Source organism: Leopardus geoffroyi, chromosome A2 (genome assembly GCF_018350155.1).
Source record: "Leopardus geoffroyi isolate Oge1 chromosome A2, O.geoffroyi_Oge1_pat1.0, whole genome shotgun sequence".
Lineage (NCBI taxonomy): Eukaryota > Metazoa > Chordata > Mammalia > Carnivora > Felidae > Leopardus > Leopardus geoffroyi.
In genome coordinates this window covers 141,169,028-141,195,147 of record NC_059331.1, presented here as the reverse complement: position 1 = coordinate 141,195,147, position 26,120 = coordinate 141,169,028, and the positions used below count along the sequence as shown (strand labels likewise).

The 26,120-nt window shown below is 37.7% G+C and overlaps 1 protein-coding gene across 2 annotated transcripts in view; it reads left to right on the top strand.

Annotated features, from left to right (window-relative positions):
• The first annotated feature begins 5,740 nt into the window (after positions 1–5,740).
• The window catches only part of IQUB (IQ motif and ubiquitin domain containing), a 121,331-nt gene continuing 100,951 nt past the window's right edge, over positions 5,741–26,120 (top strand). Inside the window, exons 1-6 of one of the 2 annotated variants that reach the window (XM_045495480.1) lie at positions 5,741–5,856; positions 10,232–10,659; positions 13,784–13,918; positions 16,903–17,064; positions 17,152–17,324; positions 17,876–18,031. In XM_045495480.1, coding sequence (XP_045351436.1) covers positions 10,236–10,659; positions 13,784–13,918; positions 16,903–17,064; positions 17,152–17,324; positions 17,876–18,031 — 1,050 coding nt within the window. In that variant the 5' untranslated portion in view covers positions 5,741–5,856; positions 10,232–10,235. The remainder of the gene's footprint in view (positions 5,857–10,231; positions 10,660–13,783; positions 13,919–16,902; positions 17,065–17,151; positions 17,325–17,875; positions 18,032–26,120) is intronic. The other variant, XM_045495479.1, reaches the window with a different exon arrangement.

The following is a 26,120-nucleotide window of genomic DNA, read 5'->3' as shown; positions in this document are numbered from 1 at the left end:
TGAATAGTGCTCTCCTGCTATTATACTCCATTGTAGGCTACTTGGGGACCTTGGAAAAACAGGTGAAGAGATGGTGTAAGAACATAACCAAGGCTGTGTAGCTAGTAAGATGTGGAGCTAAATTTTGAACCTAGACAGTCTTCCTCCAGAACTCATGTTCTTAACCGTTATATTATTTTTTATGAACATTCTTGGGTGGTTGTTACTCCTGCCTGTACTATGTGGACTTTCCAAAACAGGCTCCATCCTGCTTACTTGACTTGTTTTGTCAAAGTAACTATACAGAATAAATAGGAACAGAGGTAGTAAACTGGATTTCATTTTGTGCAAAAATCTTCATATGGATTATAGGTAGATCATGTTAATGGGGTAGGTATTTAAAAGGCATGGTGGCTATGTTTATTTTTACATTTTTTACATTTATGTTTATTTTTACATTTACTAACTGCCATTCCAACTGCTCAGAGAACCTTACTGAACCTGATAGTTTTTTACTCCTATAAACTTCCAGATTAAGCTTTCCTGATCATTTTACAAATGATTCTATTTAAAGATCTTCAGTGTTGCTGAGTGGCTTCTAGACTAATTTTAGTAATTTTCAGAATGGCCTATTTCAAATTTCCCTAGGCTTCTCATATTTCATTCAGATTAATCATACACCACATATTTCAAAAGAAAAAGAAGCTTATCAGTTTGAGCCTTGCAAACAAAAAGATGGCAGCAAAGTTGACGCCCCCTTTCTTCTATCTGGGTACTGAGTGCAGAATATTCAAATTTCTCCCATTCTTTCCTTTGGGATGGAAATGATTTACATCTAGGATGACCGAATAATTTTTCATTCAGCCTGTAAATGATTTTGAGAGAAGAAGTGTTAATACTTTCATAAGGATGGGGTTCCGGGGTAGCTCGGTTGAGCATCCAACTCTTGATTTTGGCTCAGGTCATGATTCCAGGGTTGTGGGATCAAGACCTGCATTGGGCTCCGTGCTGAACGTGGAGCCTGCTTAATTCTCTCTCTCTCTCTCTCTCTCTCTCTGTCTCTCTCACCCACTCATGTTCTCTCTCTCTAAAAGAAAAAAATTCCATAAGGGAACAGGAATAAACTATGACTGTCACGGGCAAACAGGGTATGTGGCGCCCACTGGAGTAAGGCTCAGTTTTGAGGGCCGCCTTCCTTTCTACCCCAGAAGTTGGAAAAGTAGTCTTACCTGAATAGAAATGACAGGATGTCAGCAGTGGCAGCCATTGTGAGCCACCAGGACTCAGGTTTCATTGTGTTTCTTCATTATCTGTTACTCTACTCCCTGCGCCCCTACCCCCCTCAGAATTGGGGGGATGGAAGAAAAGGAGTTTATCTTTGTCATTTCCTTTTCCAGTCCTAAAGTGCAGTTACAGAAGTGAAGCTAATTGAGCTTTTTGCTGCAAAGCAGATTTATTTTCAAGCACAACGAGGATACTAGATAAAAGTGAAAGCAGTCTTCTGTCAAATGGAGATCAAGATTCTTAGGTAGCTGACTTTGGGACCTACTACAATGGGAAGGCTTGCTGTGTTGCCCTCGGAACTTGTCTCTACCCGATGCTTTAGCAGGCTTTTCAAACAGATACCCTTTGGGCCAGCTCTTCTAATTCCTTCTGCCCACCAGGATGGTATTCCAGATAGTCTGTGTTCTGTTTATCCAGGAACTCTCCCATGAAGTCTAAGAGATCAGTTCCACTGTTCTCAGAAGCTAAGGTCTTCAGGTCTTGCAGGACCTTGCTTCACATGTGCTCCAACTGCAGAGCAGACATCATCAGAGTTTGTATGCCATTTCCCAGTTCTTTTTAAATTTTTTTTTTTTTTACGTTTTTATTTTATTTTTGGGACAGAGAGAGACACAGCATGAACCGGGGAGGGGCAGAGAGAGAGGGAGACACAGAATCAGAAACAGGCTCCAGGCTCCGAGCCATCAGCCCAGAGCCCGACGCGGGGCTCGAACTCACGGACCGCGAGATCGTGACCTGGCTGAAGTCGGACGCTCAACCGACTGCGCCACCCAGGCGCCCCTTTTTTTTTTTTTTAAATTTTTTTTTTTTTTTTTTTTTTTTTTTTTTCATTTCCCAGTTCTTTACATCAGGCCCCAGTCACTGGAAGACAGATGGTACCCTCATGTTTTCTCTGTCAAAGGGAGGAAATCAACAATGTTCTGTATAAGAAAATTCCCACATACAGGCTAATACCAACCTTTGCCTTTCCCTCCCAGCCTCCGTGGTTACATAAACACTCCTATGCAAGTGTGTTGTGGGGTCTAGGGTAAAGTAGCAAACCGCTGAACATACCGTGAGTATTTTCCAACTGAGGGTAGAATATTCTTTAAAACTCAGTACTTAACTAACGGGATTGCTGCCCATGCTACAATAATAGTAATACTACCTTTTTGAGAACAAAGTAAGTGAAAAGTAGACGTTTGGTTTAGACGAGGATCAAGAGGTTTATTTTTAATAGAATTCACAAAAAATCAAAGTGGGAATGTGATGTGTGATTTGAGTTATTGATGGGGACCGGAGAAGTTTATTTAAAAGTGTTTATTTAGAGGGAATAAATCAAAACTCTAGTTAGTGAAGGAAAGTAGCTGACGATTGAGAAAAATAGTGAATTATAATAGGCTACCCCTAAATCCTAATGTCTTAACAACAGAAGTTTGTTTCTTGCTCATATTACAGGTCTAATGAGGGCTGACAGTTCTCGAAAGAGTCACTCAAGGGCTCTGAGCTGAGGATGATGCCATTTCAACACATGCTTCCATAGCCATAGGGCAGGAGATTTCTCATGATCTTCGAATATCATGTTTGTTTGTTTGCTTGCTTCCGGATGAACATTTTATGCATTTCTAAAGATAAACATTACTGTTTTATAACAATATTTCATTTTACTTTCTTTTTCTATCACTGGATGGCTGATTCCTTTTCTCAGGGTAAAACAGATCTACAATCCCTACCTAAGTACCAGACTTCAAGAATGTATGAATGGAAGCTTTTTTCATAATTCATTTGGAAGCAAAAGCTGACCTGAATTGGTCTTTATCTCACTTTAATGTGAATATGAATATATTTTTGTCACAGATTTAATGTATTTGATTCTGGACTACTTCCCCAGACCTACTGACAGTGTTACAGAATATACAGCATATGCTCATATTACCTTTCAAAAATCTGCAAAATCTGAATTCAAACACATTTGTCCCTTAAAGTTTCAGAAAAAAGTTTTCAGAAAAAAAAAAAAAGCATATATATAGTTTCTTAACAAGCTCACAGAGGTATGGTCCAAACTTAATCCATATAAATAATTTCTAAAAGCATAATTTTCAGGTCCTTGGTTTTCTAAATTCTTCTAATATTTTTTTCTAATACATTCATTTATATCAAAATACATTTTGGCCTGGAGTAAACAATGAGAAATACTTTGAAATGTTTGATTTCATACAGCCACTAGGTGGCATCTTTGTAAAAATAGAAGCACATTAGGGGCGCCTGGGTGGCTCAGTCGGTTAAGATCTCACAGTTTGTGATCTCACAGTTCGTGAGTTCAAGCCCCATGTCGGGCTCTGTGCTGGCGGTTCAGAGCCCAAGGCTTGCTTCAGACTCTGTGTTTCCCTCTCTGCGCCCCTCCCCTGCTCACACTCTTTCTCTCTCTAAAAAATAAATAAACATTAAAAAAAATAATAAAAGCACATTAAAAGATCTGTCTATTGTATAAATAAATACTGAGATAAGAAAAGATGGATGTTTCATGAGAAATAAAGTTAAGTCATTTTGAGCAATAACTCCTGAGAAAATGCATAAGTTTATTGTGAAAAGTAAAATGTAAAATGAAATTTAAAAAATTACTTTTCCACTTTCAGAATTGAGATTCTTTTTCCTAGTGGTTGTTTTCAGCCTGCATTTACATTTATTTTGTAGAACCAAACAACTATATGTTTGTGTGTATATTTGTGTGTGTATGTATACGTACGTATGTATGTGCATGTGTGTGTATGTGTGTGATTTTGATGTGTAATAACCACTCCCACCTGTAAAGACTAACTCAGAAACCCACCAATTTAAGTTAGGCTCATATATTTTAAGACAGTTATGTAAGATCATCTCCACAGCAAAGTATAAATAAAATATGAACGTATCGTGGGTATCAAATCACATTTAACACTGTGAAGTACTTCAAGTTTTCTATCACCAGGTTTTCCTTCCTCCATCTCCTGCCTCTATGCCTACACCTCACAAGGAGGACAGCGAATGATAAATTTTAAAGAGACCCAGCACAGTGGGTGTTTAAAACCAATGGAATTCTCATTACTAGTAAAATTTAAGATACATTATGATTTTGGAGATGGCAATAGAAGAGTGGAAGAACTTGTTTACATATCTCCAATCACACCTGGTTTACCCATGAGAGACTAATCCTAGGGGTTATATGAATGCTTCCCCCTCTTTTCTCAGCTCTTTGTGAATATGTGGAATCATGAAGTGATTTAAACAAATTTGCTTTTATTTAAAACCATTATTAAAGCTGACTATATTTGAGAATATAATACATATTTTATATTGTTAACGCTGACTATATTTGAGAATATAATACATATTTTATATTGTTCTAGTAAGAAATTGTCATAAAATGGGATGAAGACATTGAGAAAAATGACATTGGACACTAAGAAGTTATTGGGGGGGATGAGAATGTAATTGAACGGTATAAAGGACTGAAGACATTGAACATTATGAATGAAGAATGGACTTTTACTATCTACGACAAAAATTTTAATTTAATCAACTTTACGTGCCTTTTAACTATCAAAGTGTGTTAAACAACATAGAATAGTGGTTTAAAATTGAGGTCTGGAATCAGACTGGGTTTAATCCTGGCTCCCCACTAAACCTCTCTGAGCCTTAGTTTCCTCATTAAGTAAAACGAGGCTAATCACAATCCCTCTTTAATAAAAACCTTGTAAGGATTAAATTAGAAATATATGTGAAGTGCTTAGTAACAAAATACTTAATAAGTATTAGCTATTATTATGAAGCTACATAATATCTGTCACAACATTTGCAACAGGAATATAATTGATCCTTCCCCCAATAATATGTGCTGCTTTAAAAACCTTCTTAATTTAAAGAATTTACAGTGAGAAAAAACCTTTATAATTCCGTGATTAACCAAAGCTTTGCTTCTCCTGACTTAAAAGAAGGAATAGCTCCTGTCTCCCTTTTCTCTTTGGCTACCAGGAAGCTAAGAGCCAAGTTCTAATATTTACAAAAGCAAGCAGGCACGCATTGTGTACAACAATCTTCCCCTGTCAAGGTCTTCACTCTCACTTTATATTTACATATAATTACATTACACATAATATATTACATACCATTTTTTAGATCTATAAGCCAAACTGCTTTCAGCATTTGGTTCGGAGAACTGTGCCCTGCCTCAAGTTTAAGCGAGAGTCTGGAGGGTAGCGGCGGATTCACTTTAGGACGTAGGCGTAGCCAGCACAGAAAAACCCTGCAGCCAGCTTTCTCCTCCTCGCCCCCGATCCCGCCCAGGTCCCGCTCAGACACGGTTCAGGACCCGCTTCAGGTCCAGCTCCTCCCTTCGCCACACCCCTCCTCCCGCCCCTCGCCCCTAGCTCCGCCCCTCTCCTTCCCTCCCCCGCTTTTCTTTCCAGCGCGGGCACCGCCTCTTCTCGCGTGAGCGGGGCGAGGCGGGAGGAGGTGGCGCCGGGGCCGTTGCTAGGATATGGCCTGCAACACGGAATGTGGCGGGTGCGGACGCTGCTTCCTCTGAGAGATTTTTGAGAAACCTGTGCGACCCAAGTAGCTGCTTTTCTGAGTCAGGTAGGAGGACAGGTTCTGGCTGCCCTCCCTTGGCCCCACCCTCAGACCGGTCTTGAACCGGTGACAGGCGCTGAACTCCCAGAACTTTGTACGGGGCGCTGATCCCTCCTGGGCTCTGGGGACTGCTTGGCCGCTGGACACTGTTCCACCTTTGCTTCAGAAACCGTGCAAAGCATCCCATCTTTCTTAGTTCCTTTTCTAGCTCTGGATCCCAGGTTTGGGATTCCGAAGCAGCAGCAGCAAGGCGGGAGGTGTACCTCATCTTCCACCCGGAGTGCTTATCACGGTAGTAGTAGTAGTAGGTAGGCATCCATGGGGACCATTTTGAGTCTTTTCTAAATAGAGGGCTTTCATGCTTTCCTCCTTGGCACTCTCCTCTCCACCCACGGTCTTTGCTGTACCTCTTAAAAAACGTAAAAATTACACAGGTTTATTTGGTAGAAGGCAAAACTGGATCCCAGCCTTACTGGTTCCATCAACATTCTACATATATTAGTGAAATCATGCAAACTGTAAGTGAAAGGGGGACATTTTTGTATGCAATCATCATAGGGACTACTTTGGACAATGTTTTTAAAGATGAAAACATTTACGTTTGAATAAGTAAAGGTAAAAGTGATAAAAAGTTCAAACAGTAAAAAGACTGTGCAGTGAAAATCTGTTTTATGCTTCAAGGACCCGGCCTTGAGACAGTAGTGTGTTATTGAGAACATCTGGACTGGATTCCTGACCGAACCCAGTAAAGGTCCTGTATAAACTCTTTAAGATTCTGGCTGGTGGGTCCAGAGATCTACTGTCTTGCAGCTGCCAAAGATAAGCCTTGTTTGTAAGTTCCCTTGCTTATTAAACTTGCCACCTACCATTCTGGAATGCTGCCTCTTTCCATGTATGGGGCTCAGTTTCGGATTTAACCCGGGGGAACTCTAGAGGTTGTAAACCAACAGCTTTGCTTTTTTACTTAATTGAATCGTAAAGTATGTAGCTTTTAGAATTGGCTTAGCATAGTTCATTTGAGATTTGCCCATGTTGTATCAATAGTTTATTCCTTTTTTTATTGATGAGTAGTATTCCATTTTATGAGTGTCTCATATGTGCAGCCATGCCTCAACTAAGGAACATTTGTGTTGTTTCCAGTCTTTGGTGATTAAGAATAAAGCCTTTATGAGGCGCCTTGGTGGCTCAGTCGGTTAAGCATCTGACTTCAGGTCAGGTCGTGATCTCATGGTTTGTGGATTCCAGCCCCTTGTCAGACTCTGTGCTGACAGCTTGGAGCTCAGAGCCTGGGGCCTGCTTTGGATTCTGTGTCTCTCCCCCCCCCCCCCTTCCCACCGCTCTCTCTCTGCCCCTCTCTTGCTCACGCACTGTCTCTTTCTCCCAAAAGTAAACATTTAAAAAATCAAAAAAGAATAAAGCATTTATAGACTTTTGTATACAGATTTTGTAGGTGTGTAGTTTTTCATTCCCTCTGGGTAAAGGACACAGATTGCTGGGTCATATGATAAGCATATATTTAATTTTATAAGAAAACTGACAGTTATTTTAAGTGCCATACAATTTTCATTTCCACCATCAAGGTATAAGAAGTCCACTTGTCTTCATACTCACTAGCACTTGCTATTGTTGGGCTAAAAATATATATATATTTGAAGTTCCATTTCTTTAATAACGAATGACACTGAGCATCTTCTCACGTGCTTGTTCTCAGGCCAGGACTAGAATGAGGCAACTGGGTCCCAAACTTAGGAGGCATCTATTTTTAGGTGCCCCTGCAAGTGTAGCACAGTGCGGGTGCTGCATTGCTCCTGTGCCGCTCTAGTCTTGACCCCGCTTATTTGTCTTCTGAAGGATATTCTTTGTTGACTTACCTGTTTAAATATTTTACTCATTTTTAAACTATTATTCTTTTCTTGTTGAGTTTTGAGAGCTCTCTATATATTCTGGTTACAAGTCCTTGATCAGATATGAGCTTTGTAAAAAATTGCCCCCCGGGCTATGGTTTGTCTTTTTATTCTTCTAGGTGTGTTTTTAGAAGAGCAAAAGTTCTTGATTTTGTTGTTATTGCTGTTTTAGAAGAGGACAGCTTGGCCATTTTAGCGGGGGGAGGATGACCCACCAGACGGAGACAAAAGCATTACCTCAGCCTCTCCGAAGGAATGGGAGGACTATGTTTGCCAGGAGTCAGGGCTTCCTTATGAGACTCTTTCTAATCAGGCCATTATGCCCCATTATGGGAGAAAATAACCAAAAGGAAGATTTTTTTTTTTTGTAAGTGAGAGCCTAAAGAAGTTTCTTGAATGTTTTAAAAATTGAGCTTTTGTTCAGTTTTTTTTTTCCTCATTTCACTTTTTCTCTTTATTGTTTTGGAATTTTAAACCTTTATCTCAGCTCTTTTATTGGTTGTACTTGAAATTCACCTATGCATATTTAATTTAACAAAGTCTAGGATTAAGAATATCATATCCCTCAATTTTGTAAATAGTATAAGGATTTGAGAACAGCTCATGCTCATCTTTCCCTTCCTAATTACATATTACTATTGTCTAATATTTCAATTTTCTGTTATTTTGTGTTGACAGTATTTGTTTGGGGTTTACCCATATGTTTATAATTTATTTGTCCACCTCTCCTTTTGCACTTTGGACTTCAGTTGAGCCCATTTTTCTCCATCAAATGTAATCCTTTACAAGTCCTTAGAGTAGATACCTTGGTGGTAACTTATTTGTTAAGTGTTTCAAAAGATAATTTTGCTAAGTGCACAGTTTTAGGTTGATAGTTCTCTTCTTTTAATTAGTCCATCGTTGCCGTGGCTTCTATATTTCTGATGAGAAATCTACAGTGAGTTTACTTTTCTCCTTTGTATTAATGTTAGCAAATTAATGTAATTCAAAACCGTAGATGATATGTACTTTATCACTGTATGCTTTCCAGACCTTCTCTTTGTTATTCTGTAATGTAATTACAACATATATGGCTTTGAATTGTGTTTACTTACCCTGTTAAGTGCATATTTATGTTATGCCTCTTGGGTCTTTGGATCCATATTTTTTATCAGCTTTGTGAAATTCTCAGCCATTACCTTTAAAAATATCTTCTCTCTTCCATCTTTTTGTTTTCTCTGGGATTCCAATGTGACCTATACTAGATCAGGGGCTGGCAGACTCTTTCTGAAAAGGGCTTCTCAGGCCACGCGCAATCTCTGTTGCATATTCTTCGTTGTTTTTTATTTTCAAGTACAAAACCATTCTCAGCTCACAGTAAGATCTACTTACCAGTAAAATAGGCTAGACTTTCTTTTTCTCTTTTGCATGGCCCTTAATCTCATACTTTTCATCTCCTTATCTCTTTGCAGCATTCTATATAAAATCTTTTTATTTATCTTCTAGTTTATTAATAATTCTCTCTTGAACTCTAATGCTATGTTCATTGAATTCCATAAGTATATATTTTTATTCCAGATATTCCATACTTTTGGAAATTTGTCATCTAGTAGACAGAGAACTTCACTGACTAACGTTATTTTTTTTCTCTATAAGGATTTGTGCTTAACGTGTTAGCCCTAAACACAACTTTCCCATCTCACTACTGGTCCAAGTTCTAGTCTGCCCCCTGCTGGGCCACTTCTCCCATCCTCCCTTCCATCCTCCCTTCCACCCTCCCCTCCTGGCTGCCAGCTTTTTCAGGTAGGCTTCCTCTGCTGGCTCTTCACTGCTCTGATTCAGCTCCTGCCCCTGCAGCCTGGCTGTTGGCTGCCTTAGGCCACCCTGGGCCCAAGCTCCCGGATGCTGTCATACTGTCTCCCAAGCCAAAGCTCTTGGTTGCTGTAGCTCAGGCCCTAGCCAGCTCCAAGATCCTCCCACAGTTTGTTGATATGTTTGTTCTGGGGAACAGAGGTCATTGGAGACCTCTGCTATGATTTGTGAGAGCAAAGCTACCACAAAGAGTGTTTACTATCTGGGGTACGGTTGCTGTGGAGCCGGCAGAATCCTTGGAGCTTCTAATCAATTGTAATCTCAGAAGCATAAATCCTGTGTTAGGTTTGTTTAGAAAAAAAACTATTCAAATAAGTCCTTTCACAAGGATTGTTCGTTGACTAAGGAAGAGGTGACAATAGGTTTTAAAATATTTTTAAATATGTTTTTGACAGTAGATCTTTCTCAAATTTATTGTGCTTTGAGGTCCTCTTTTGGTGTAATTTTTACTTTCTGTGTTGTTTTTATTAAAAATTCACCAGTGTTTTTACCTGATGCCATTGCTAAAATAATCAGTATTTTTAAAAAGTAATGAGCAACATTGCACTATGTATACCAGCAATGAATTTGATATTTGGTATAGAAATTTTTATGTGTAATAAATGTATTTATGTTTCTTGGTTCAGGAAAATGTCTGATCAGAAAGAAGAATTTGTTGCTCAGAATACTGTTAATGCATCAGAAGAAAATGATGATGCTTTTGAGACTATCAATATTCCGGTTCCCTCAGAAGAGCTCCCGGAGTCTGATCAAACTGAAGATAATGAATCTGAAGTAGAACTGTCTGGTGAGGGCCATGGCACACATGCTGAGGAGGAAAGTAGCCAGAGGTTACCAAGCCTGGAACCAAACGGCGAAGAACAACCTGTGGGAGAGGTTATGTTGCCCAAACACGCTTCATATTCTCCAAGACATTCTCCAAAGCACTATCGAACTGAATATGATAATGCAATGCTGCCAGCCAGAGGGTATTCTGGATCTCTGACACTTCTGAATAAAATAAAGGCCATAAAGGAATCTCTGAAAACATCAGTGAAAGATTCCTTAGCAACAGGTATTACCTAGGGAAAATAGGATATTCTGTACCTCATGTCGAAGAACGTTTACTTTTTTAAATTTGTTTTTGTTTAAGGTTTGTTTTATATGTGATATTACATACTTTCCCTATCCCTTTCCCTTATCCACAAAACTTCTGTAGCTACTGCCACTGCATTGCTAATTATGTGTGAAGCCTCTCTATTGTGCAGGGTACTATTTTCTCTAAATAGATGAGCACTATTAAACTTTAAGTTGATGCTGATCTGTTTTTCCTAAGTGAAGTAGGTTTTTTAAATGTTTAGGGACCTTGGAAAATGGTGGACAAATTGTTGAGTATAACTGTAATTCTTTGACATGCCTCTTTGGAATTGATTCTTCATAGCTGGCAAGAAAGATTTGGAATGGGACTTGACTCCAGGGAGCCGAGTTCCATCTCTAGTGGTCATTCCTCACATCTTGTTACTTTTACATAATTCTAGACTTCTGTTTAGTGTTAACTTTATATTTAGCTTCAGGAAAACTGTCGTTGTCTTGCATTATAGGTTAATTTTAAAGGCATAATGTTGATGCCATGTAGGAGTCATTACTACGTGGTTAGTAACAAAGCCAAAGTGGAGTGGCAAGAAGGGGGCTGCACTTAGAACCATCCTAGTTGGGTGATTCACTGATTGCTCCTCCTCTCTCTTGTCCATAAGTTTTGAAATTGTTCATCCATAGGGTGAAGAACATGGGCTATCATTTAACAATTAAATAGCAGCTTAGTTTGGCTGGTAAAATGTAGCTTTTGAATCCAGTGGGGGCAGTGTACCCTTGTGTGGCACGTCAATACAAGTAAAGAATGGGCAGGAGGAAGGAGAAGAAAGTAATCAAGCCCAATTATACGTAACTGAAGCTGTTATCCTTCAGTTTCATTATTCACAATAAATTTAGGCTCCATTTGTTTGTTTATTTATTTTTTAAAGTAATCTGTACGCCCAACGTGGGTCTCGAACTCATAACCCTGAAATCAAGAGTCGCATGCTCTACCAGCTGAGCTAGCCAGGCACCCCTGGGCTCTATTTTTTGATATTTCTGTGATTTCCTGATACTTTAGCTTTTAACAAACACATGGTGATTAAGATAAAGTTGTCTTGGTCCTGTACTTCCTGAGACTTGTGAGTCTCCTTCTCATACCACTCCTTCCCAAAGCTTAGGAATTCACTGCTATGAAAATTTTAAAATATATTAATCATAGAATTTTGAATCCATAAAACAGCTAAAATAGCCTTCTGATAATATCTGTGAAAGTGTTTTCTTTGTGGATAGCTGTGAAAACAAGTTTTTTTTTTTTAAATTTTTTTAACGTTTATTCATTTTTGACACAGAGAGACAGAGCATGAATGGGGGAAGGTCAGAGAGAGAGGGAGACACAGAATCTGAAACAGGCTCCAGGCCCTGAGCTGTCAGCACAGAGCCCGATGCGGGGCTCGAACTCACGGACCGCGAGATCATGACCTGAGCCGGAGTCGGACGCCCAACCGACTGAGCCACCCAGGCGCCCCGAAAACAAGTTTTAACAAGCTCAACCTTAACATTGACAATACCTAGTTAAATTTCATTGTGAGATTTAAAAAAAAATTTTTTTTAATGTTTATTTTTGAGAGATTGAGAGACAGAGTATCAGTGGGGGAGGAGCAGAGAGAGAGGGAGACACCGAATCTGGAGCAGGCTCCAGACTCTGAGCTGTCAGCACAGAGCCTGACGTGGGGCTCGAACCCATGTACCATGAAATCATGACCTGAGCTGAAGTCGGACGCTCAACCAACTGAGTCACCCAGGCACCCCTCATTCTGAGATTATTAATAAATGTCTCATTTAGCTTTATGAAAATTGTCATGTGTCAGGCATCTAGAAGTATACAAAACTTTTTTGGCCTACAGTGTGCACTCTACCCTCCAACTTACTTATTACATCTTCTCCATTATAATTTAAAGTCTATAGATGTAAAAGAAGAACGTTTACCCCAGTATAATCAGCTTTTAAATACTATGTTTCCCTCCTATAATTTGTGAACAGATAATCATTTTATAATAAGTTTTTTGTTATCAACATGTGTCTTGATTTCCTATTTTATAGAATGTGTAATGAACCGTATAATGTCCATTTTTGTGAAAAGTAGATTTGTGTGCAGTTATTCTAGATGTTTGTAATGAACAGTGATTTCCTGCCTTGCATTTTGGCAATATAGACATAAATCAATTATGGGAGGAAGAATGGGGCACCTGGGCGGCTCAGTCAGTTAGGCGCCCGACTCTTGGTTTCAGCTCAGGTCATGATCTCGTGGTTTGTGAGTTCGAGGCTCACATTGGGCTCTGCACTGACAGTGTGGAGTCTGCTTGAGATTCTCTTTCCCTCTGTCTGTACCTCCTCTGCTCACTTGCTCTCTCTCTCTCAAAATAAATACACATTTAAAAAATTATGGGAAGAGGAATGGACTTAATTAGACACCTTCTATTTTGAAAATTTCTTTATTGACTTTTCTTAACTTCATGAATAATCACTGATTTACTAATGCATGCTGTCAATGTGTAATCAAAGTATGCACATTCATAAGTTCAGGGGCACCCTCTAAGTTTCAGGGTTTCCCCTTCCAATACTCAGTACACAGAAATGCTTGAGTTTCTGAGATGCTCCTGTGTTTATATCTGAGTAATGTAATACCAGATACCAATACCAAATTAGTACCAAATAATACCAGTATAACACCAAATATTGGAAATCTTTAAAAGTAGTTTAGCTTTATTTCTTTCTTATTTCTTGTGGCATTTTGAGCAAAGAGGTAATCCTGAAAGTGCATTGATCCTCATAGCAGAGACTGGAATAATGATCTGAAGTTTTAAGCTAGAGTTGGGGGAGCAGGTATTGACTACTGATGCTAATTCTTGAGATTCTGAGTTAATTTTCAAAACCAAAACTGAATGTCACTTCTCATAGCATTTGAAAAGTAACTCTTATCATGGAGGTACAGTGGGGGAACATGGCAGAGGCAACCTGCATTCTATGTGGTTAAAAATTGTCCCATAATTTTCTATCTGCTTATGCACTGGGTTGCTGACCCTTGCTTTTGACTATGATTCTTTCTTTTCTCTTTTTATCTACAGTAAAAGTTGTACTTTTTCCTGTGGGCCAGGAAATTATAATGCCTTTTAAAATAGACTCCATTGTAAAGTACCTCAAGGATCATTTTTCATACGTACTAAGTATCCCATCTAACGTACTGCAGATGAGATATTCAGGTAAGCTTGGAAGCGAATAAAACTTACCAAGACTTCTTTAGTTTTAATGTGTAGATAAACAAGATCTTTAATTTGTTAAATGAAATATCTTGATATTTACTATTTGAACATTATATTGTGATTATACATTCACTCAACTCATTTTTATTGAGTACATATTTGTTCTAAATACTTTGCTAAGAACTGAAGATGTAGAGAAACATGAAACAAAACTTGGTTTACAGACTAGTCAGAAAGATGATATATACAATAGTTAACCACATAATGTGCAAATGTTTTAATGGAATTATGCTCAAAAAGCTGTGAGAACAGAGAGGAAGGAAACCGGGAGGTTCTAGAAAGCTTCATTTAATAAAAGTGACAATACATGAGCTGAGTCCCAAAGAGGTGAGAAAACCTGGGACTTCAGGGAAGTGGTAAGAAGTTTAGAGTGGCTGGAAGTAGATGCTGTGTGGTGAGTAGGAGGCAATGAGGTTGAAAGAAGTGGATAAGGATGAGCATGTATAAAATAAGAAGAGGACTGAAAATGATGTATCTGTCAGTCCTTATACAGTAAGGTGAATTCACATTCCCTGATGTTCAAGTTTACTTATATTTTGTGGGCAATATTGGACAGCCCACTTTATAGTAGCTTTGTGTCATGGGAGGATTTAGTCTTTGTAACTGTGATATAATTAGTAAAACCATGATAGTTAAATAAATGTTTCTATAGAATATGTCTGCACAGATCCTAATATTTTCATTTTAAAAGTTTTGGTACTAACTTAAAAAGATGCCACCAAAAAGTTTCCAGGGAAATAAGAACAGTTTTTGTGTGGGGGAAAATCCTAAATACTAAAAAGGATTAAGCCACACCTGTTAAGTTCCTCCTTGTCAAATCAGAGAAAATAATCAGTTCAATTTCAAAATTATTTTTAGAAAACTATTATAATGAATGTGCTGTAATACTAAGATGTTCATGTATTCAAACAACTGATTATTAAGGTTGGTTAGGGAAACAATACTAAAATTTGAACTTATTAGTAATAACAATCATGATAGTTAATTTATTGAGCACATATTGTGTACTAGTCCTATAAAATGTTTTGCCTATATTATCACATTATCATTCAACCCACATAACAACCCTTTGACGTAGGTATTATTATTAACTTTTTTTTTTGAAAGAAGGAAACTAAAGCTTGGGAAACTAGCATAAATTCACATAGCTAATGATTGTTAGAGTCTGAACTTAAATATAGGTATGACTCCAAAAAGGGAATTGGAAATTGTTTGGCATTATATACAAGGTGAAGTTCAAAACTGGAGAAGAGAGAGCACTTTGAGACTGGAGTAGCTAACTAGTGGTACCTGAGACTAATCTTTGTTCTTTGCACTTCATGACCTTTCTTCTTTATGTGTAAGTGCCAGGCATCACCACTGGGTAACAGGGTTATGTCAGCCATGATAATTAAAGAGCTTGATTCTGTGTCAATCGCCCTCTAAGACAGGTGCTTCTCCTAGTACTAGAATTGGAGTTCTAATTGGGACTAAGCCTACTATACAAACTAGAGGAATGAAGAGAAGAAGGCTCTGGGAATCTATATTCGTTTTCTATAGCTGTTATAATAACCACAAGCTTAGTAACTTAAAGCAACACATGATTTCTCTTATTGCTCTGGAGGCCAGAAATCCTGGATCAGTTTCACTCACATGAAGCTGACATACAGGCAGGGCTGTTCTCCCTCTGGAGGTTCTGGGGACAATCTGCTCCCTTGTCTTTTCCACTTCTAGAGTTGTATACCTTGCATTCATTGGCTTGTGGCCCCCTTCCTCCATCTAAAGCAAGCAGAAGAACATCTTCAAATCTCTCTCTGCTTCTGTCTTATCATCTTCTCTATAGTCAAATCTCCCTTCCTTCCTCTGTAAAGGCATTTGTGATTACATTTAGAACACACTTAGATAATCCAGGATAATCTCCCGATTTCAAAAATTTTAACTTAATAAAATTTGCAGTCATCTTTGCCATATAAGGTAACATTCATTGGTTCTGGGGATTAGGACATGGACATATTCTGGGGCCGTTATTCAACCTATTACAAAGCCCATATAACATTCATGTTAATTTTCTAAGTTAAGAATTTGGGGTGTGGAATTGAAACTCAAGGATCTTTATACTTTCTTAAACATAGCAAAAATAGACTGGTGGTATCTGATATATTTCTAAGAATTAATGTAACAAAACCTTTGCTATGTTCAAATTCCCAAATGTAATTTAGGATGACCATTCATTGGAAGAGTCATATATATTCTATCAAAACAGCAGCCAATAACATTACACATATTTTTGTATTCCTTAAAATAGAGAAATAAAATTGGAGTCAATTTATAGAATAAACCAATGAAGGGGGGTAGAAGTAAAAAAGATACAAAATAACATAAAAATATAGTGGTGTACACTTTTTCCAGCACAAAGCTGAAGCTTAACTCTACTTTTCCATGAATTTACTCATATGAGTTCCTGATTATAGAAACAGAAAGAGAAGGATTCTTTGAACTCTGAGTATATGCTTTTCTGCATTGGAGACAGGAGTGGGTATTACAATAATCAAATTTTCCCTGAATTAGATATGTCCTGTGCTTACACACATTGTGATTTTTTTTTAGAGAATCAATGTTTAGAATACGATTTTACTCATAGAATATGTTTTTACTTTAAAATATCTATAGAGTTGCATGCTTATTATATCTTTGTGTTTCTGATGAGAAATCCTGTGAGAGTTATAGCTTTATTTATAATGTGGAATTCTTGCATCTTAACTTTTCCCATTGTGGAGTTTTCTGTACTAACATTATAGTAAGGGGTGGACATCATCAATATTCTATTAAGTAATTAAACTATATGTGTTCATAAAATCATCTTCGATGTTTTTGATCCCCTTAAAATGAGTACATATAGTTATTTCTTTGTCATACACTTCTTATAGTTTCATGTCATTTTTTAGGAATAATCCTTAAAAATAATGAGACCCTACTACAACATGGAGTTAAGCCACAGGATATTGTACAAGTGGAAATCTTTTCTACAGATCCAGATCTATTTCCAATCAAAAGAGTAGATGGATTAAGTGATGCCTCTCACATCATAACTGTCAGAGTACAAACTGGTTAGTTATTTGATGTCTTTTAGGTAAAGTATTTTAGAGTCCCTTTGTAGGTGAACTTTCATTCAGTCTTGGTTTTTACCTCCTTAGGCATTGCTCAGTACCAGGACGTAGCTGTTGAGATTATAAAATCTGACTTTCACAAACCATTTCTTGGTGGATTCAGACATAGAATAACAGGAACAGAGTATCACAATGCTGGAACACAAACTGTACCTAAAAAGATTACCAAAAAAGACTATGCATTTTGTAGGGATACCCAGGTGAGGTTTTTATTTTCCTATGGAGATTTTTGAAACTGCAGAATCAACAAATGTTCTGTATACCTGTCTAAAGTCTTCCCCATTTGCAACGATGTGGGTATGCTAAGTGAAATAAGTCTGTCAGAGAAAAGACAAATGCTATATGGTTTCACTCATATGTGGAATTTAACAAACAAAGAAGCAAAGAGGGGGAAAAAGAGAGAGAGGCGCAAACCAAAAAACAGACTCTTAACTATAGATAACAAACTGATGGTGATCAGAGGGAGGTGGGTGGGGGGATAGGTTAAATGGGTCATGGGGATTAGGAGTACACTTGTGAGGAACACTGGGTGATGTATGGAAGTGTTGAATCACTATATTGTACATCTGGAACTAATATTACATTGTATGTTAACTAGAATTTAAATAAAAACTTAAAAAAATTAAAATCTTTCAAGGAATTATATGGCAATTAAAATAATAACAGAAAATTTACTAAACAGAAAAATGTGCTCTTTACTCACTTATATGTGTATATAGTGGATATTTAAATATTTATGTTTTTATTTTAGACAGTTTTTCAGAGAAAAAAGCTCCAGCAAACTATAAATACAACATCCACACAGATGACTAAAATTGGGGTGTATGTATCAAATATGACTGATAAACTGGTAACACCAGGAAAATATTTTTCAGCAGCAGAATACCATGCTCAAAGATTACAGGCGGTAAGATAACTTTTATCATGAGTGAATTTTAAAACTGAAGTATATAAGCCAGTTGTTCTGTGTGTGTCTGCCTGCGTTTCTGTATTCCACACTAGTTTACGAAGAACACCTACGTGAGTGTTGTTAAAGAAAAAATTATTCATAACACGTATTAAAGATGGTAAGGCAAACTTTTTCAAGAGGGGCTACTCCTTGGAGTTTTGTAGTAGGGAAGAGAGATTGGGCTCAACCCCAAATACAAAAACTGGGGAAACTGGAAATTTATAGCCAAGGAGTAGGGTAGGGGTCAATGGAAGGGAAATTACTATGAAAACATGAAAGGAAATGGGAGATCCTGGCTAACCCATTCTAACGGGATTTTTGCTGAAGGCAGGCCAGAGTGATTAGGCATCATCTGTTGGATATGAAGGAAGATGAGGAACCTGATCAAATATTGAGGATAATCACACATGAGGGTGGGCATTCTGGTTAAACTTACTTACCAGGATTTTGCTAAAATTGAACAATGCAGAGATGAACATAGAAGCCCAAAAGTTGAGACCTAGTTGAAAAAATGCCTGATTAGAGTTTGGTCAAGGAGAGAATGTTTATCAGTCAGAATCATGTTTTACTGGTATTAAAAGCAGTTTTTATCTCCACATCCTCCCCCAATACCCCCCCCCCCCCCCGCCGGCCCCCTGTAAAAGGAACAAGAATTCTAAATGCTTCTAATCCCTTCCTTTCCCTTAGGGATTCCCAGGGGTTTTGTGTGTTATGTTTGGCCATTATTGGTTTTGTCCATCTCTGTCCCTTAACCTTAACTCCTCTATCCCTTGGCCTTAATCCCTGGGACAGTAGAATCACCTAGGGAGCTTTCCAGAGTAGTTGAAACCAAAAGCATACTAAAGTCTGTTTTCTCTGATATTGATATAATTGCCGCTCCAACTTTTTTATGTTACGTTTGCATTGTCTTTTTCTGTCCTTTTACTTTCAATCTATTTGAGTCTGAATCTAGTGTGTATCTCTTGTAGACAGCATATAATTGGATCTTGTCTTTTTATCTAGTCTGATCATCTCCACCTTGTGATTGGAGTGTTTAAAACATTTATATTTAGTTTAATTATTGATAAGGTTGGATTATATCAGCCATTTGCTATTTGTTTTCTGTATGTCATTTGTCTCTCTTATTCTTTCTTCTTCCTTTACTGTCTTCTTTTATGTTAAATAGGTATTTTCTAATGTACCATTTTAATTCTTCTTTTTTTATTTAAAACCTTTACTTTTAGTATAATATATACTTTAAAAAATATGCAATTCAATCATTTTTACTATATAAACAGAGTTATACAACTGTTACCACAATCAATTTTAGAACATTTTCATCATCCTGGAAAAAAAAATCCTGGACCCAATAGCTGTCAATCCCTATTTTCTGTCTTAGGAAACCACTGATCTACTTTCTGCCTGTATTGATTTGCCTATTCTGGATATTTCATATACAGGGAATCATACAATATGCAGCATTGAATAAATGTTTTTAATGTTTATTTTTGAGAGAGAGGGAGATAGACAAAGTGTGAACAGGGGAGGAGCAGAGAGAGGGAGATACAGAATCTGAAGCAGACTCTGAACTGTCAGCACAGAGCCTGATGCGGGGCTTGAACTCACAAACTGTGAGATCATGACCTGAGCCGAAGTCAGATGCTCAACTGACTGAGCCACCCAGGCACCCCACAATATGCAGTATTTTGTGATTGGCTATTTTTAAACGTAGCATAATGTTTTCATGGCTTATCCATGTTGTAACAGGTATCAATATTTGATTCCTTTATACTGCAGAATAATATTCCATTATAGGTACTCAATTGGATATACCTACTGTATCTATGCCAGTGTATATACTGTATTTTCTTTGTCTATTTACTGGTTGATGGACATTTGGGCTGTTTCCACTTATTGACCATTAGGAATAAAGCTGCCATAAACATTTATGTACTAATTTTTATGTGGACATATGTTTTCATTTCTCCCGGGGTATATGTCTAGGAGTATAATTTGTATTATATGGTGAATATAGATGTTTAACCATTTTAAGGAACTGTCAGACTGTTTTCCAAAGCAACTACACCATTTTATGTCCCACCAGAAGTATACAAGGATTCTAATATCTTCACATCCTCATCAACACTTGTTATTGTCTGTTTTTTTCATTATAGCTGCTCTAATAAAGTGTGAAGGGACAGCTCATTTGGTTTTGATCTATACACCATGATGACTAATGATACTGAATATCTTTTTATGTGCTTGTTAGCAACTTGTCTGTATTCTTAAGAGAAATGTATATTCAGATCCTTTGCCATTTTTAATTGGGTTCTCTTCTTTATTATTGCTTTGTTGTTTTTTAAAATTATTTTTTTTGAGTTATTTCCTAAGTGGTTGCTCTAGTGTAATTTAGGGATTACAATATACATCTCAGTTTATAACAATATACTTGACAGTAATACTAACTAAAATCCAATAAAATACTGAAACTTTGCTCTAATAAAACTTCAATTTCAGGGGCGCCCGAGTGGCTCAGTCGGTTAAGCGTCCGACTTCAGCTCAGGTCATGATCTCATGGTCCTTGAGTTCGAGCCCCATGTCGGGCTCTAAGCTGACAGCTCAGAGCCTGGAGCCTGCTTCGGATTCTGTGTGTCCCTCTCTCTCTGATCCTCCCCCGTTCGTGCTCTGTCTCTTTCTGTCTCAAAAATAAATAAACATTAAAAAAAACCCCTGCAATTTCATCCCTTCTCTTTTGTGCTATCACTGTTCTACAAATTTATATATTCTTTGTATATTTTAAGCTCTACAAATCCTTTTATAATTAACTGTTTTATGCAGTTGTCTTTTAAATAAGTTAATCACAGGAGATCCTGGGTGGCTCATTTAAGCATCTTACTTAAGCTCAGGTCATGATCTTGTGGTTTATGGGTTCAAGCCCTGCATCAGGCTCTGTGCTGACAGCTCAGAGCCTGGAACCTGCTTCGGATTCTGTGTCTCCCTCTCTCTCTGCCCCTCCCCTGCTTGCGCTCTCTTTCTCTCTCTCTTTCTCAAAAATAAATAAACATTTTTTAAAAAAATTTAAAAAAATAAGTTAATTGTAGAAAAGAAGATATATATAGTCCTTGATATTTACCTATATAATTATCTTTTCTGGTGCTATTTATTTCTTCATTTGGGCTAAAATTAATATCTAGTGTCATTTCCTTTCAGTCTAAAGAGCTCTCGTTAGTATATCTTGTGTATGCTTGTTTGCTTGATGGTATCCTGAATATCTCTGTTCATTTACCTTATTTTTTTCCCATCCCCTCAGGGCAGATAATTTCTAATGATGTATCATCACATTTTATCATTTTTATTATTATAAAAATTATTGTATTATTCAGATCTGTTTTTGAACCTGTCCAATAGGTTTTAATTTAATTAAAATCCCAAAATTTTCATTTGGTTCTCTTTTTTAAATAATTTCTTTTTACTGATAATAATTTTTATTGATAAATAATAATATTTAACTGATAATTTCTTTTTGCTAATTTTCTTTTTACTGATATTCTCTATTTTATGAATCATTGCCATCTTTCTTTTAACTTTTAAACTTTATTCCCTTTAGTTCTTTGAACATGTTTATCATATCTGCTTTGAAATCTTTGTAAGTCCAACATCTTAGACCCCTCAGAGGCAGTTTCTATTGATTGGTATATTTTTTCATTCTAAATTGGTCATACTGTCTTCTTTTTGCTCTCATAATTTTGTTTTTGTTGTTGAAAACTAGACATTTTAAGTAACGTTGTAGCAACTCTGTATCCTGTCCCTGTTTACTCCAGGGATTGATGTTATATCTGTCTTCTATTTGTTTAGTGATTTGTCTGGATTAATTAGTTAGAGCAGTGGTTCTCAACTGGGAGTGGTTTTGCTCCCCAGGCAACATTTACATTGTCTGGAGATATTTTTGATTATGACTTGAGGGTGAGGGTGCTAGTGTCATTTAATGGTAGAGGACAAGTATCGTGCCAAACATCCTATAACGCGTAGGAAACTCCAACCCCACTGCAGCAGCTGGTTATCTGGCCCAAAATATCAACAGTGCCATTGCTGAAACCTGCTTTAGAGTTTGTCTCTATCACAGTATATCGCCATTGATTTCTCTGCTCAAAAGAAATGTTGTTTTTCTTCTTGTAAGTCTGGCTTCCTAAGGGTTGCCCCTGGTTTAACATAGCTAATGGTTAGGTAATGATTGATCAAAGGCTGTGCTCAAATTCCTTGAGCTAGTAAAGCTTCCACTCTCACTAATGGATCCATGTGTTTGGAGGATGCATTGGAAGTTCAGACAAGTTTAGTTTATGATCATCCTGGCTTTTACTTTCTGCTGGGTTTTCTTCTTGCATTTCTTCTGCACAAGGCTTCACAGGCAGCCTGGGATATGTGAATAGGTAGGGCTTTCTCCAGTCTCTCCTGAGTATGTATTCATCCTTGTACATGGGTTCAGCCTTCAGACTACCAAGGATATTTGGGAAGTTATCAGGGCTCGCTGTGGCCTATCTCCCTTTCCTGATATCTCTGATTAATTTCTCACTAGTCTGCCTGTCTGTTGCTTGCTCCAGACTACAATCTCAGCTATCTGAGTTGCTGGCCTCTTCTTTTTTTTTTTTTTGCCACAGAGATTACTATTGTTTGTGACATTGCTTAGGAAGTATAGAGTTTTTCTTTGCTTCATTTTAAATCAATTCAGCACCCTGAAAGTGGACACAGATGAATCCAGGGTGAGGAGAAGGAAGATATGAGAGCAGCCCCAACTTGAAATGCCATAGACTATCAGTGCTCCTACTTGAGGTTTAGTAATCTTTCTTCAATAAATATTTATTTGATGTATGCCTTTGGTCAATTTCCAGAATCCTGAAATGGTTATTATTTTTTTTTTAAAAACAATTTTGTACAGTTTAATCATTCCTTTTTGGAGAGAGCATTTGATGAGACTTTTACTTTTCTAATCTGGTAGTCCTGCCCCCAGGCCCAAAGAGAATTTACAGTGACTTATTTTGACGTGACAGAATTTTCACAATTGAAATAAAGTATATTTTAATATACATAAAATATAAAATATATTTAAAAATATGAATCTCGGGGTGCCAGGTGGCTCAGTTGGTTAAGTGTCCAATTCTTGATCTCAGCTCAGATCTTGATCTCAGGGTCATGAGTTCAAGGCCCGCAATGAGCTCCATGCTGGGCATGAAGCCTACTAAGAAAAAAAAAAATAGAATGAAATGAAATGAAATAAAATAAAATAAGAATCTCTTAGAAATTTATCAGGAATGTGTATGCATGCACACATACACATTCCTTAAATTGTAATCTGGGGCGCCTGGGTGGCGCAGTCGGTTAAGCGTCCGACTTCAGCCAGGTCATGATCTCGCGGTCCGTGGGTTCGAGCCCCGCATCGGGCTCTGGGCTGATGGCTCAGAGCCTGGAGCCTGTTTCCGATTCTGTGTCTCCTTCTCTCTCTGCCCCTCCCCCGTTCATGCTCTGTCTCTCTCTGTCCCAAAAATAAATAAACGTTGAAAAAAAAAATTAAAAAAAAAATTGTAATCTATAATCATTTATATATACGGTCCAGTCATTATTACCTTCTTGTGTATTTTCCTAAAGGAGCTTGGCAGATGTCTGAACCTGTATAGAATTGGGCCTATAGGTGATCTGTAGGTAAGGTGGATGCTCTTAACTTGAGAAGATGTTCCCTGTCCATTTGTTGTTTGGTCTTTGGAAAGTCTGCTAGGCATTGCGGCTGGTGCAGGCTTTAAGGGTCTGGGGAAGGCAGGCTGGATTGGCTGCTCCACAGGAGTGTAGCTTGGAGAATGAGAAGGCCCGAGAACACAAAGTCTTCCTCCCGTACCCCAGCTTGTTTGTTACCGGATCACTCATATAACAACTACCATACTTTTCATCGCCTGCAAGTTCATTCTGTCAATGGCCCTATGTTTGGCCCGGATGTGTCCTGGGGAACCTACCTCCATGAGGAAGCTAAGAAATTACAACCCATGCAATAGGCTCATTAACTTGAAGGAGGGAAGCCAACCAGGGCAATTTGCCTGGCTTTTATAAAGGGTGATGCGGAAATAGAAATTTGATAGAAAGTAATACTCTGTCATATTATCATATTGGTGTATTTCCTTCAGTCATTTTCTACATGTATAAAACACATTTGAGACCACACTGTGTGTCAATGTGTCTTTAATTCATTACTGAATAACTTCTGGATTGGGTTGATAAATTTAAAAAAATACCTATTTAGTCTCTTCCTGCCCCAAATTACTCAACTGAATTGCACACTTTTAACACTAGCTTTTGAAAGTGGAAAAGTCTACTTACTAGGTTTTGTGAAGAAAGATGTAGTAATGACTAGCAATCCTCCTTCCTTGCTGGGTATTTCTGGCAGATTCAAACTCAGTGTTAAGGTCCTCTTGGATTATGACTCAGCTTTGCTGGGTCTCTAGCTCCGGGCATCATTGGAACAGAAGCAGTCCATGGTGGTGACAAGGACTCAAGGCTAGTGCAACACAAGTACAAGTGTGTGAAAAGCTAAAGAATTTGTGCAGAATGTAAGTCAATGCAGTGCTTCTTTCATTGAAAAAATGTTGCTGTGAGAAAAAAAGTCAACTAAATTAAATAGTGTGTTTGATTTACTCTGTAATGCAGGGTTCTTGAGGCCATTTGTAGCCTGGTAACAAGGTAAGAAGCCATGTGGGCCAGCAATAGAATCATAGGCCACATTTTGAGTACCACTGTGAGAATTTTCAAAACTTTTTTTAAATATTTTATTTATTTTTGAGAGAGAGAGAGAGAGGAGGAGGGACAGAGAGGGAGACACAGAATCCGAAGCAGGTTCCAGGCTCTGAGCTGTCAGCACAGACCCTGATGTGGGGCTCAAACCCATGAACCATGAGATCATGGCCTGAGCTGAAGTCAGACATTTAACTGACTGAGCCACCCAGGTGCCCCATTCATTGTGAGAATTTTAAATAGGTTCCTCCCCAATCAATGTCCACCTAGCGCTGAAGGCTGTTAAATCAAAAGATGCTCTTTGCTTTTTTACTTCTTTCTTTTTGAGACCCAGAAGAGAGCATCTAATTATTAGGGCCAAAGTTTGACTAATATTAAAACTACTAAAATTCTGGGGCACCTGGGTGGCTCAGTCAGTTATGGGCCTGACTTGATTTCAGCTCAGGTCATGATCTGACAGTTGTGAGATTGAGCCCCACATCAAACTGTGCTAGTTTAAGATCCTCTCTCTCTCTCCCTCTGCCCCTTCCCTGCTCACTCTTGCACGTTCTATCTCTCTCTCTCTCTCAAAAAAATACTAAAATTCTTTGAATTAGAGTCTTACCAACTCCAATACACCATACATTTAGTGCTATTTATTTTTTCAAAATTAAAAAGTTTTTATTGAGGTATCATTGACACGTAACATTATATTGGTTTCAGGTATACAACATAACAATTTGAAATACATGTGAAATGATCATCACAGTAAATTTAGTTACCATCTGTCACCATACATGGTTAACTTTTAGAATTTACTCTCTTGGCAGCTTTCAAGTATGCTTCACAATATTATTGACTGTAATCACCATGCTGTACATTATATACCCATGACTGACTTATTTCATAACTGGAAGTTTTCACCTTTTGACCCCCTTCACTCATTTCACCCATGCCCTTACCTTCCTGCCCTTTGACAACCACTATTCTGTTCTCTTCATCTATGATTTTTGTTTTGTTCATTTGTTTTGTTTTTTAGATCCCACATGTAAATGAAATCATATGACATTTCTCTTTGACTTATTTCACTTAGCATAATTCCTTTAAGGTCCATCCATGTTGTCACAAATGGCAAGATTTCATTCTTTCTTATGACTGAGTAGTAGTCCAGTGTGTGTGTGTGTCACATTTTCCATATCCATTCATCCATCAATAGCCACTTAAATTGTTTCCATGTCTTGGCTATTATAAATAATGCTTCAGTGAACGTAAGAGTTAATATATCTTTTTTAATTAGTGTTTCCTCTTCTTTGGATAA